General features: G+C 29.3%; 2 protein-coding genes across 2 annotated transcripts in view; one reads left to right on the plus strand and one right to left on the minus strand.

Moving 5' to 3' along the window:
* LOC132941485 (protein ECT2-like) overlaps positions 1-13,779 on the plus strand; it is a 76,576-nt gene that overhangs the window by 6,054 nt on the left and 56,743 nt on the right. The gene's annotated exons all lie outside the window — the stretch shown is intronic.
* LOC132936515 (uncharacterized) lies at positions 134-6,328 on the minus strand. The gene is made up of 11 exons (XM_061003255.1): positions 6,291-6,328; positions 4,513-4,786; positions 4,134-4,364; positions 3,833-4,003; positions 2,714-2,909; positions 2,426-2,626; positions 2,271-2,357; positions 1,905-2,196; positions 1,475-1,539; positions 1,251-1,412; positions 134-1,182 (listed from the first exon to the last, which is right to left on the minus strand). The coding sequence occupies exons 1-11, from the start codon at positions 6,316-6,318 to the stop codon at positions 1,177-1,179; spliced, it is 1,713 nt and encodes a 570-aa protein (XP_060859238.1). The 5' UTR covers positions 6,319-6,328; the 3' UTR covers positions 134-1,176.

Consider the following 13,779-nt stretch of genomic DNA (forward strand, 5'->3'; position numbering starts at 1 on the left):
TAGAGCGTGGATCTTTAGGTTTTTACATATTTTTATTGGCTTTATGCAGCTTAACGAGGATGAAAAATGTGGACGATTTATCCATCATAGAGTTTGTAGGAAAACATTTATTTTGCATATTCTAGAATATTTTGGATATAATAGAATATTTAGCCTATTTGTCATATTTTCGAATATATTCAATTATTGTTCATAAAAAAGCATATTTTATTATTTTCTCGAGTTGTGATTTTTCTAAGAAAAAAAAAAATTTGATTAAAGAATGTAAAAAATAAAAAAATTGAATTATCCACTTGGTTTTAATTAAATTGGTAATGTCTCTCTTACGAGTTGTTTTACATTATTCGTTTGAATTACATTAAATGAAAATTTTTATTTTAAATTATATAATACCCTGCAAGTTTTATAAAATAATAAATAATATAAATATGTACAATATAAAGGTTAAAACTTTTGGTTCTCTTTTCAAAAGCAAAGCTTGTGCTAAAAAGAAAGTTAGGAAAGTAGTCAAATAAAATCTATATGAAAAATAACAGTAAGTAATGGTAATAGAACAACGTTGATAGTATACATATAATAAATTTAAAATTGAAATGTTACATAATAATAGAACAATATAGCTATTATAATATAAATTACTAGTAGAGAAAAAAACAAGCTTAACATAATAGTAGTTATTGAATCAAAACATTAATTATATAGTGAAACCTCCGAATAGCAGACACTCTCGGTCACCAAAATTTTGTCCGTTATTCAGAGGGGTTACATATTTGAAATTTATTCATCCGTTCCCCAAAAAACGTCCGCTATTGGGAGGTGTCCGTTAGTGGAGGTTTCACTGTATTTTTTATACAAAAACTATTAAAATTATGAATATTTATATTATAATTAATACAAAACTAAATTAACTTATATTTAGGGTTTTGTTGCCCACATACAATTAACATTATATTTTAATTAGAACATTTAATAATTATTTGTTTAAAATAATAAATACAAAATTACCGTAGAACAATTTGTTAGGATTAATGGATAAAACAAAATAAAACAAGTGTTATAATATTTTAGAACGATCAACGTTTATAAAAACTTAAAATATATTATAAATATAATTAACAATGAAATTAATTATAGTTGACCATAGAATCTCGGGCTGATTGTAAAAGATACAACTTATCAAACCTATGTAAAAACAAAAAAATCATATTAAGTAATTTACAAAGTTAATTAAAACTAAAAAATATTTTTACCTGTGGATATGGCCCGATTATGCCTTGTACATATCCATCATTACGATGTCCAGCCCTTCTCAAAAATCCTATGAGGTCCCCATCTTGGTTCAGTTGCTCCACATGACCAGCTAAGATATTTGTGGTGTTCTCTCGTTCCCTTCTTGATGCACCATCTCTAATCTGAAATGTAATTATTAGGTATATAATTAAGTTAAAAAAAATAATTAAAAATTAATAATCACCCTGAGGTTTCTTCTGGCTTGTTCAAATTCAATGAAATATTGATTTTCAATGATAGTCAGTTTCTCTGTAAGTAAAGTTATTGATCAGTATGAAATAAATAATTGCAATATTTAATATCTATTTTAATAAGACACATGTAATAAAAATACCAAACCCAAAGATAAAAATCAAACATTTTAATTGAAAATCAAATTTTAAACTACGCATTTACTTACCAATTACTAACCAATAACTTCTTTTTGTTAGGTTACACATGAAACACATATAGTTATACATAAACACAAACATATAAGACAAGCAACACATCTTGGAAGTACTACTTCTTATTAGGTTAAACATGAAACATAAAATACAACATTATATAATACATATATAAAAACAAAGACAAGGGGATGCAACATGAACACACTATGTGCTACAAAAACTCACGAAGGAAATTCCAAATATTAGGGTGTCTTTGCATTTGAACAAGAAGTGTAGCGTGGAAAGACTCCAAGTAGTTGTTGGTTCTATATTCTTCTCCAAAAACACTGATTAAATCTGGACCGACCTGTAACAACCAAAAAGATTCTACATAGCCAATTAAAAAGTTTCTCATGCCTCGTTCAATCTCAGGAAATTGTCTAGTGTAATGAATGATAGCCCTGAAACCATCAGTCATGGAAAATTGTGGACAGCGTGGGTCATTCCTAGTAGCGGGTAGATGAGGTAATGCCAAAACCTAATAATACAATAGAGAAGTATGAAAGAGAAATACAAAATACATAATTTAATAAAAATATCAAACTTATTTACCATTCTGAGAACTCGAGCTGCTACCGGGTTTGTACGAACCAAGTCCAAAACACTATTCATCCTTCGGTGACAATAACGTACAATTGACTAAAAAAAAAAACAATTTTTTTAAAATACAATGATCACTTATTACACACACTTTATAACATAGTTACTTGAGTAAAATGGAACCAACAACATCTTAATTGGCTTTCTGGAAATGATTGCTGAACAGCTGACATCAAAGCTTTTTCATAATCTGTAATAAAACAAACAAGTTCATAATTTAATGGTAAAATATTTCGTACAATATCAAACAGAGCCGAATAAACTTCTTCAGTCATACTCCCCAGTAGAGCATAGACCATTGGAAACGACTAAAAAAAAAAAAAAAATTTATGAGAAATATATCAAGAAAAATAATGTTGGTTATGTATACATAATAAAAATTATAAAACACTTACTACACTTCTGAAAACCACCTGGACTGTTAGGAAACATTTTAAATCTGCTGGAACACGAGGCACAGTCTTGAAAGTTCCATCAATCCCAACCAATGTCACCGTGGCCAAGTCTTCTCGGTATTTTTCAATTGCAGCCATATTTGCAAAGATCAGTCCAACACTCCTTCCATTGACCACTAATGCTTGTTGAAAGAACCTAATACCAATTTTTAAAATAAAAAGTAATAATTTTGAACATTCTAACTGAAAATAATTTAATGTATTATTCAATTTGTCATTGTAAGGTTAAACATGATGTATTCACAACTACAAATACCTTGATATAATTTTGTTTTTTATAACTGTGAATAATAATTAATGAGTCAAATATTAAATTTGATAACTTAAAATTTGTAAATTTACAGTGAAATTGTTTAAGAGATAATTATGTCAACAGCATTAAGTATAGAATGCTTATCATATTAATAATTATTATAAACAGACAATGTCCTTTAAAAGCAATATTTTAACTACTTGATGATAAATAGAGATTAAATACACAAAAATACTATTCATAGATGTGGGAAAAAAATAACCACAAATGTGTCCATAAAGGCATAAAATATTATTAAAGGTTTTGATAAAAATATAAGCATCTACCTGGAGGTCCAATTATTAATCTCAATTTAAATTACTAGACATTTTTTTATCAGTAATTGTTAATTTAAAATTGAATAAAATATACATTTCACATATTGATATTATATTTTTTTTTATTGGGTAACCCGCGGCAACATAGGCCATTGGGTGTGGGGAGGGCACTGTAGGTTTTATATTGGGTAGGTTGATACACGTGTGTTGTGTTTGGCAGAATTTCTAATGGGGCACCCGTAGGTTTCTGCCGTGCCCCGGGGTGGGGGGATGGCGGCACTTGTTCTCCGGACACCGTGACTTGCACGGAGAAAAATGCCGCCCAGTGGTCGAGGATCGAACTCGGACCGGCTGTGCCGAATCCGTCGCGTTGACCGCTCGGCCACCTTGTCCCCCCTGATATTATATTGTTAATATATTAAATGTATGTGACTAATTATAATAAAATAGTTTATTAGTTATAAGCTTATTACAAACAATTTCATTTACCTAGATGGGGGATTTTTAACTGTAGAAGCATAAATGGCATTACGTTCTTCATTCAGCGCAACAGCAAGTTGTCCTGTGTCAAGTGGTTGTAGTGGGAATCTTCTACGTCTCATCTTTTTCACTCGTTCTTGAGCTTGAAGGAATGTGTAGTTGGGAGCTGCTTCTGGGTGGCTAACAGACATAATTAAAAAATACCAACAAAGTAGTTAAAAATTAATTTATTTTGTTCATTATTTATAAGTACTAACAAATAATAAATAATATGAATATGATTATATAGATAAGTTTGAATATGACTCACTTGATAATTTCATTATTATACAATGTTCTCATAAATGAAGTTGTAACTGCTGGATCAATTCCTCTTTCACCAATGGCTTCTCTCAAAAACGGCACATTCAGGTCAATCTCTGCAGGTTGGTGATCGTGGTAGTTCTGTAGATGAATCCTATTATCCCTCAAATCTGTACTTACAGTTGCAGTGGAATGACAGTACTGGTTCCGCTTCTTCTGCCGTTCGCATACTAAATACCTATAAATTTAACAAATATACCTATATTATACATAATATAAAATAATGTTAATTAAGTTAACAATAAAGGTCAAATAAAGTTGGGTAATTAATAATTAAATTGAATAGGTACTATATACAAATTAAAAAATAATACTATTATACATACACGCGGCCTCCTCGAGCTTCACGTTTGTAGTACTTAAATCCTAAATTGTCCACATAAATCCTTGATCGGCTTTGAACTCCAGGAATTATAGAATAAGTTTCAGACACTCCTACAACGACAATCTCTTCATCTTCTTCATCTTCTAGTTCCTCTTCTTCTTCATGCAGTATATGATCATCTTCATACACAACTGGCAAAAAGTAGTCATGGTCCACCAAATGATCTGGAAGAGCGACGATTTCTTCGTTGTTCATCATTATTACAAACCTATATGCTAAAGTAAATACACAAATAAAGATAAAAAAAAGTAATTGTTTTTAATTAATTATAACAAATAATATCAGATGAATAGCAGGTAGGCAGTTTACAACGAATAACGAAACACAGAAAATACAAACAAAATAAAATTATTCAAATTACTACTGAATAGACAAGTGATAGCACAAAGTCGACGGAATCGGGTATGACCGATGGTCAAAGTTTTAAAGAGCGACGTACAATCAAAGCACGAACAAGTCAATGACGGGTATGACCGATGGTCAATATTTCAAAAATGACGTGCGAAAGCACGAACAGTCCGCGGAATCAGGTGTGACCTATGGTCAAAGTTTTAAAGAGCGACGTACAAAGCACGAACAAGTCAATGACCGATGGTCAATATTTCAAAAATGACGTGCGAAAGCACGAACAGTCCGCGGAATCAGGTATGACCTATGGTCAAAGTTTTAAAGAGCGACGTACAAAGCACGAACAAGTCAATGACCGATGGTCAATATTTCAAAAATGACGTGCGAAAGCACGAACAGTCCGCGGAATCAGGTATGACCTATGGTCAAAGTTTTAAAGAGCGACGTACAAAGCACGAACAAGTCAATGACCGATGGTCAATATTTCAAAAATGACGTGCGAAAGCACGAACAGTCCGCGGAATCAGGTATGACCTATGGTCAAAGTTTTAAAGAGCGACGTACAAAGCACGAACAAGTCAATGACGGGTATGACCGATGGTCAATATTTCAAAAATGACGTGCGAAAGCACGAACAGTCCGCGGAATTAGGTATGATCTATGGTCAAAGTTTTAAAGAGTGACGTGCGAAAGCACAAACAAAGTCGGCAGAATCAAGTATGTCAACGTTTCAAAGAACAAACGAACAACTTAAACAGCTAACGGTGGTGCGTCGTGCGTGTATAGAAGCGAAATAATTCCGTAGACGTAGAGTTCGAGGGCGAGTCGTTGTTCAATCATTTCGACTTAGTGCGGTAGCACATCCTTCGATAATCGTGATGGTGGGAGGTGGCTAGGCGGTGGGAAACTGGGAAAAACGTCTCTCAAAAACCGTTACAAAACACAACAATAGAATAATAAAAAGGCGGGAATTATTAAATACATAATTGATATTGAACTTCAAGGTGGTGAATTTATGAATACTAAATTCTGTATTGAAAAATTTGAACTTATTTGAGGTTGGCTAAGTTGGTTTATCATTTTTTTTTTTATTTTTTCTTTTTTTTTTCTCCCATGATATTTCGGGACAAGTACCCCTATCCCTACTCTAACATGTAAAATTACCATAGTACAAACTATTATGATAGTAATAGTTATTTTATTTGAATACAAAATTATAATAACTAGAGATAGAAAAATAGAAGTTTGATTGTTCGTGAACTTTTGTGTGTATGTATTTTTATTTTACTATACACACATTCCAAACATATGCGAAATATTGAGAAAATGTGTTATAGTTCTTTTAAAAAATGTAAATATTTGTTATAATACCTTCTGTTTTAGTATTAAATGGTGTCATACAATCTTGTCTCGAGTATGTGTTGAGATCCTTGCTAGATATATTTGTCTCATTCATTACATTAGTATTAGACGCATAATTAATGGACACAGGCACTTAAAATATAATATAAATATAATTAAATTTTAAAATCAAACAAATGTTGATGTTCCTAGTATTGATCATTGTACAATACACTCAATAATGTATACGAGTAATTTATAATAAAAGTTTTACCTTCTATGATGGTAACATCAGTGTCCAACACTTTTTCGCTAATAATATTGACATTACATACACTGGTTGCTTCTAAAAAATATTCACAAAAACCATAATAAAATAGGTATTGTAAAAGTACCTATAACAGTTTTGAAAAGTATGTGTATGTACAGTAGGTACATACAAAATGCAAATTTAACATACTAAATAAATATAAGCATTACCATTTATTTTAGTATTGTTAATATTTTTTTCAACTTCATTGGTAGTATGATCTTTATAACATTCTTTTTACAAACAAAAATAAAAAAAGGTGGATAAGTGGATGTCGCTCTGCTGTACAGTAGGTTACAAGTGGGTCACTGTAATGGATGGTGTTAAATTTGAATTCAATGATATAATATCATTGTATAAGAAAAACGATTCTGAATAAATATAAATTATAAATTTGATAAATGTTGTCAAAATTTGAACTTTAAATGCTTATAAAAAAAAAAAATTGTGCTTATGTATTTTTAATATTTTTCAACTACTATTAGAACGATATACCAGGAGCCTTATTATATTAAATTTTCACGCTTTTTTACCCAACAAAAAAATTTTTATTGATATTTATAGAAAAAAAAACTAAAAAAATTGAAAACCGACAATGGCCGTAAACAGCTCAAAAAGAGTTAAAATATTTTGTAAATTTTATGGTGTATAGAAAATGCTAATATAAACATTCAGTCAAAATTTCATGTCCCTACGGTCATTTGTTTTAGAGTTACACCAAAAACCAAAATCGATTTTCTCGAAAACAGATTTTGCGTAAAAATTCCCGTTTTTCCTTAATTTTGCTTTTGTTTTACACGTCGCTTGTGAAAACTACTGGAAAATTTTCACTTTTGACCCCCCAAAGTACCAACTAGATTCACTTTCCTATCAGAAAAGTTACTATTGAAGAAAATCCGAGCACTTTTACTGTCCTAAAAGGTGATGACAGACACAAAAATAAAAAAAAAACACACATCATTGTAAAATCAATACATTCATCGCTTCGCTCAGAATCTAAAAGGTGGGTAAGTGGATGTCGCTCTGCTATACAGTGGGTTACAAGTGGGTCACTTTCAGGCCCGGCTCAAGGGGTAGGCGACATAGGCCCATGCCTAGGGCGGCACTTAAGTTGCACATAAGTAAGAGGGCGGCATTTTTAAAATACTGATAATATTCTATTGTTAAGGGCGGAACAATTTGATTTTGCCTAGTTCACTATTTTCCCTTGAGCCGGTCCTGATCACTTTAATGGATGGTGTTAAATTTGAATTCAATGATATGATATCATTGTATAAGAAAAACGATTCTGAGCGAAAACGGTCAGTCAGCCTATGGTATTACTAATATATTTGATGATATTATTGTTAATAAAGTAATTTATATATAACCTATTTACGTGGAGCCTTGTTATAAATTGTCAATCCTTATCTATAAAAGTTGAACATTTTATAAATTTTTAACTACAAAATAATTATTAAATTATAAATTTGATAAATTTTGTCAAAATTCGAACTTTAAATGCTTATAAAAAAAAAATTGTGCTTATGTATTTTAATATTTTTCAATTGCTATTGTAAAAATATATCAGGAGCCTGGCATTAAATTTTCACGCTTTTTTACCCAACAAATAAAATGTTATTGATATTTATAGGAAAAAAAAAATTGACTGATAATGTCCATAAGCAGCTCAAAAAAAGTCAAAATATTTGATCACTAATTGTTTAGGTACTTAATAGTTATTAAATATAATACCTACTACCTTTTAGCTCTTGGGCATTAACCCTCACATCAGTCATATTTATGAGTTGCACACACATTTTCCTTTTGTATTAAAAAAAATAGAAATACAACAGAACATCAACACAATATTTAAAAAGGTGGATAAGTGGATGTCGCTCTGCTGTACGGTAGGTTACAAGTGGGTCACTGTAATGGATGGTGTTAAATTTGAATTCAATGATATAATATCATTGTATAAGAAAAACGATTCTGAGCGAAAACGGTCAGTCAGCCTATGATTTTACCAAGTATATTTGATGATATTATTGTGAATAAAGTAATTTATATATAACCTATTTACGTGGAGCCTTGTTTTAAATTTTCAATCCTTAGCCATAAAAGTTAAAAATATATACATTTTTAACTACAAAATAATTAATAAATTATAAATTTGATAAATGTTGTCAAAATTTGAACTTTAAATGCTTATAAAAAAAAATTATGCCTATGTATTTTTAATATTTTTCAACTGCTATTAGAACGATATATCAGGAGCCTTATATTAAATTTTCACGCTTTTTTTACCCAACAAATAAAAATTTATTGATATTTATAGAAAAAAAACTAAAAAAATTGAAAACTGACAATGTCCGTAAACAGCTCAAAAAGAGTCAAAATATTTTCAACATTTTATGGTGTATAGAAAATGCTAATATAAACATTCAGTGAAATTTTCAAGTATCTACAGTCATTCGTTTTTTAATTACAATAAAATAAGAAAATTGTTACATGAGAAATCGAGTAAATATCAAATGTTGTAAAAATATAAATTTCAGACGCTCATAAAAATTTAATTTAAGTTTCTTCTAGATATTTTTTTTTTGATAAAGGTAGACAAACTTATGAGTAATCTTATATTACATTTTCAAATCTTAGATTTAAAAAGAAAAATTTTTATGAATTCTCATCAAAATAATTTGCTATTTTTCGTGATTTTTCCGTATTTTGTCAAAATTTGAACTTTAAATGCTTATAATTAAAAACTGTGACTAAGGATTTTTAATTTTTTTCATCGGCCTTTGAAACAATAACCTGGGAGCCTTCTATTAAATTTTCAAGCTTTTTTACTCAACAGATAAAATTTTATTGATATTTATAGAAAAAAAAACTAAAAAAATTGAAAACTGACAATGGCCGTAAACAGCTCAAAAAGAGTCAAAATATTTTGTAAATTTTATGGTGTATAGAAAATGCTAATATAAACATTCAGTCAAAATTTCATGTCCCTACGGTCATTTGTTTTAGAGTTACACCAAAAACCAAAATCGATTTTCTCAAAAACAGATTTTGCGTAAAAATTCCCGTTTTTCCTTAATTTTTCTTTTGTTTTTCACGTCGCTTGTGAAAACTACTGGAAAATTTTTACTTTTGACCCCCCAAAGTACCAACTAGATTCACTTTCCTATCAGAAAAGTTACTATTGAAGAAAATCCAAGCACTTTTACCGTCCTAAAAGGTGATGACAGACACAAAAATAAAAAAAAAAATAAAAAAAAAATACACATCATTGTAGAATCAATACATTCATCGCTTCGCTCAGAATCTAAAATAATTAGCCTTACCTTCAGCTTCTGTAACGTTTTAACGATTTTTGTTTTCCGAATAAGCAAACCAAACTCTTATGTAATTCAGACATTTTAATGAAAATAACAATCAAATATTATTCATTAAACACTTATTGACACTTCTAACTAAGTGCCGTAGATCGGGTGGATTAAATTATAATATTCATCAACCAGTAAACACCATACGTCATACAGGAAACAAATGTATTATGTAATGTAGGTATAAGAGATACAGTAGGTTGTAACTTGTAAGTACGAATGTACGGACGCAACTAAATTAATTACTCATTAAAATTTAACTACAATGCACAAAACATGTTATCAATGTTTATATTTCCAAAAATGAAGTGCCCAATTCTAAAAATAAATTTGCTGTTATTAACATTTTGGCACAACTTTTACAATAAAGATAAAAATTGGCAGTTGGAATTGACAGCCGTTTTCTTGTATATTATCAACACCATAATCGTATTATAGCAAGACCCTGATTATATTTTAAAAGTAATTATTTTTTTCTTAAAATATTGTTTTTCTTCTAAGTAATTTTTTCCTAATATTTCAAAAATAGTTTAAAAATAGGTACATTTGGATTAACAAACTTTCACCCGAGTGGCCGTGAGCAATACGTGAGATACTGGAGTGCAATCGGCACGAATTGTTGAGCGGAATCGTGTTGCGTTTTTTGCACGTAAAAAGGTACAATGGGTGCAATCGTGTTACACTCATATTTTCACCTGGTCGGTTATTATAGCCTAGAATATTTTTACCCCCCAAAGACCACATCGTATTAGTGGTGGGGAACATGTATAGTCACCCAGTACAATTAACTACAATCGGCTTGTTTTTCGTCTAAAAACACGAATGTTGTTGTTCTAAACAAATAAGATTGCCGATAGCCTGATTACGTGAAATATACTATAATATAATACAATTTAATAAAAATGTATATTTGGATTTTGGTATTTTAATCTAAAATAAATAAATAAATTAATTAAATGTCTTGTTTTTATATTACAAATTTTCGACTGTACTTTCAACTAGCTTGTCACGGAGTTTTGGCGGTGGCGGAGCAAATGCGCAATAACAGCGAGGTAGGGGTACTTACCTAGATTATTGTTTATTACCTATCAATTTATTATTTTTTTCTTACTATACGTCTATAGTCTATACCTACTTACAAAAATGGAAAAAATACATAAAAAACACCAAGGCGGGATATATCCACCCAATCACTCCCATCACCGTAAATACACCCCTGATCCTATGGAGTATTTAAATCATCTAAAAAAATATCTGTTGAAAAACTTGAAGAATATCTCTAACTTTGTTTCTACTGCAATAGCTTATTTTTATCAATGGTGGGGGTGGATTTTTATTAACTAATAAATAAATATTAATAGTAAAATTATCAGATGTAGAATCTCTGAATCTAACACTGTAAATACTTAATTGTATCGAATTCCACTATAACTTGTCATCGGTGTAATAAAGATAAGATAGGTATATATTTTATATAATAAGATATATTATTATACATATATGAAAAAAAAAATAATCCAACAGTATTGTAATAATGCATTTATGTCACGTATTGACTGATGTTGTGTTAAGGCTGCCTCGGACCCCCATTGGGCCGCTGACCACAGGTTAAGAACCGCTGCTGTAGGAGGTAAACATTATAAGTGTAATATAATTGCTATAATATAAATAGTATAAGTTAATACAATCCTATGGGCTGTGAAGACAGTAACATAATATAGGTACCATATACCTAACATAATATATTGAACAGCAGCTGCATACTTTAACATAATATGCTACTGCACATATTGTTTTTGATACCTACAGCACAACATGTGTTCAACTTCACATAATTTTTGGCCTTAAAATAAACAACAACTGTACTTATTTGATTTGGTTACTAACACAACAATAACAAACAAACAAACTTATATAAGTCCCAGTGAAACATAATTTTCTGTTAGTCGTATTTTGGAATTATTATTCATTTTTTTCTGTGTTACACTAATAATCAACATGTATTTGTTAAAAGTTAAATTAATAATAATTACTATTGGAATTTTTATAGTTTTTGATGATACCAATGCTAATATTAGTAAATTTTTGATTTTTATTATTTTACTGCACAATTAATATTAGCTATAGAATTGTTGTGAATATAAGAAGGGAGTTCAACATTTTTAAATATGGATACTGGACACTTTTCATTTTTACGTTCAAAATATAAAACTCTTGTTCCATTTTTAAAAATTTAACAGATCCCCCGTTATGGCGTTGAGTATAAGCAATGCATTACCTTCCTATATTCCTCATAGTCGAATAGTTAATTGCATTCGAAATGTGTATACTTAATAAATAATAATCATTAACAACAGTCATTACGATTTTTATTTAGATATTACAGGATGTATAAGCAAGTTTTCATATTGATATACCATAATTAATTTTAAACCATAAAATAGTATAAATATATTGGTTTGTGAACAACGGGCCTCAACTAGTTACAATATATATTAATTCCGAAATCAAATATAACCACGGCCCACACTACACCTTACAGTTATTGTAATTAAAACATTTATTTACAGATAAGCTAATAAAAGAAGGATACTATTGTAAGTACCGAGTTTAAAGTTAATTTTTTCAATACAATAGTTCTACATAATTTGGTATTAGTCCCATTATAGCCCACCCATACTGAAAGAAATCGGTTACATCCAAATTGCGTCCCCGATATTAAAATTGAGATTAGTGACATACGAATCGAGGCCCGGGTTTTCTATACGACTAATTGCGTTCCAAATCCCGATTATCTGATATACCTATGGTATCTGAATAAATAATCGATATGAGTATAGGTACTTATGGAATAAATGTAGCATAATACGTATAATATGTGTTTTGATTGTGTGCCATCATGCACTGTTCTGTTTGTAATTCTTGAAAGTTAAACATGAGTTTAATTGTGAGTATGATGTTATGAGTGGTGAAAATAATATACCATTAATTTGTATAAACGATTATAAATTTAGGTTTAAAAAATTATACAAGTTGATTCTTTTATCATAAAACACTCATTAATTCAAAAAATATTAATGTTTTTTAAAATATTTTTTAACATAGTTTCAAGTTATTAAAAAAACAACGTTTTTATTAAAAATTAATATTTTTATCCTTATATTTTTTTAAGTTTTTTATTTTTTTGAATGACAACATAGTTTTAATTTCATATTCCAAAGAAGAATATTTTTCTAAGTATTTTTATGCATAAAAATCGAATTTAGGACGATTAGTTTATCAGAGTAGTGGACAAACATTTTGTGGGATAACCCCGTACCACTCCACTCTACCCATCTAAACTTTAAATACTTATAACTCATAAACTAATCGCCCTAAATTTGATTTTTATGATTCAAAATACTTGGAAAAATATTCTACTTTGGAATATGAAATTAAAACTTTTGTTGTCACTTGTCATTCAAAAAAGTAAAATACTTAAAAAACTATAAGGATACAAAATATTTAAAAATATATTTTTTTAGTAAACATTTTTAACAACTTGAAAATATGTAAAAAAATATTTTCAAAAAAATTAATACATTTTGAAATAATGAGTGTTTTATGATAAAATAATCATCCTGTATACAGCGTTAAAAGTTAAATGATAAAAATGAAATATTTTAACGTCCTTTAGTCGGGAGAACGAAAAGTGGTCGCTGGCAATATGATAGCGACTTTTTTCTTCTTCGAAAATAAACAACTACTATACATATTTTATTTGAATATTTTAAAATTTCAGAGTTTTCAAACTTTATCATTCGGAATTTAAATCAGAAATCTTTAAATGTGGACTGGCCGATCT

Source organism: Metopolophium dirhodum, chromosome 1 (assembly GCF_019925205.1).
Source record: "Metopolophium dirhodum isolate CAU chromosome 1, ASM1992520v1, whole genome shotgun sequence".
NCBI classification, from domain to species: Eukaryota; Metazoa; Arthropoda; class Insecta; order Hemiptera; family Aphididae; genus Metopolophium; species Metopolophium dirhodum.

What these genes read in the sequence shown, in the direction of transcription:
- LOC132936515 (XM_061003255.1), bottom strand. Translation starts at nt 6,318, where the DNA reads ATGACACCATTTAATACTAAAACAGAAG. An exon ending in GAAGCTCGAGGAGGCCGCGT is followed by an intron (nt 4,365 to 4,512) that starts GTATGTATAATA and finishes TTAAATTTATAG; the next exon opens with GTATTTAGTATGCGAACGGC. An exon ending in TATAATAATGAAATTATCAA is followed by an intron (nt 4,004 to 4,133) that starts GTGAGTCATATT and finishes TATGTCTGTTAG; the next exon opens with CCACCCAGAAGCAGCTCCCA.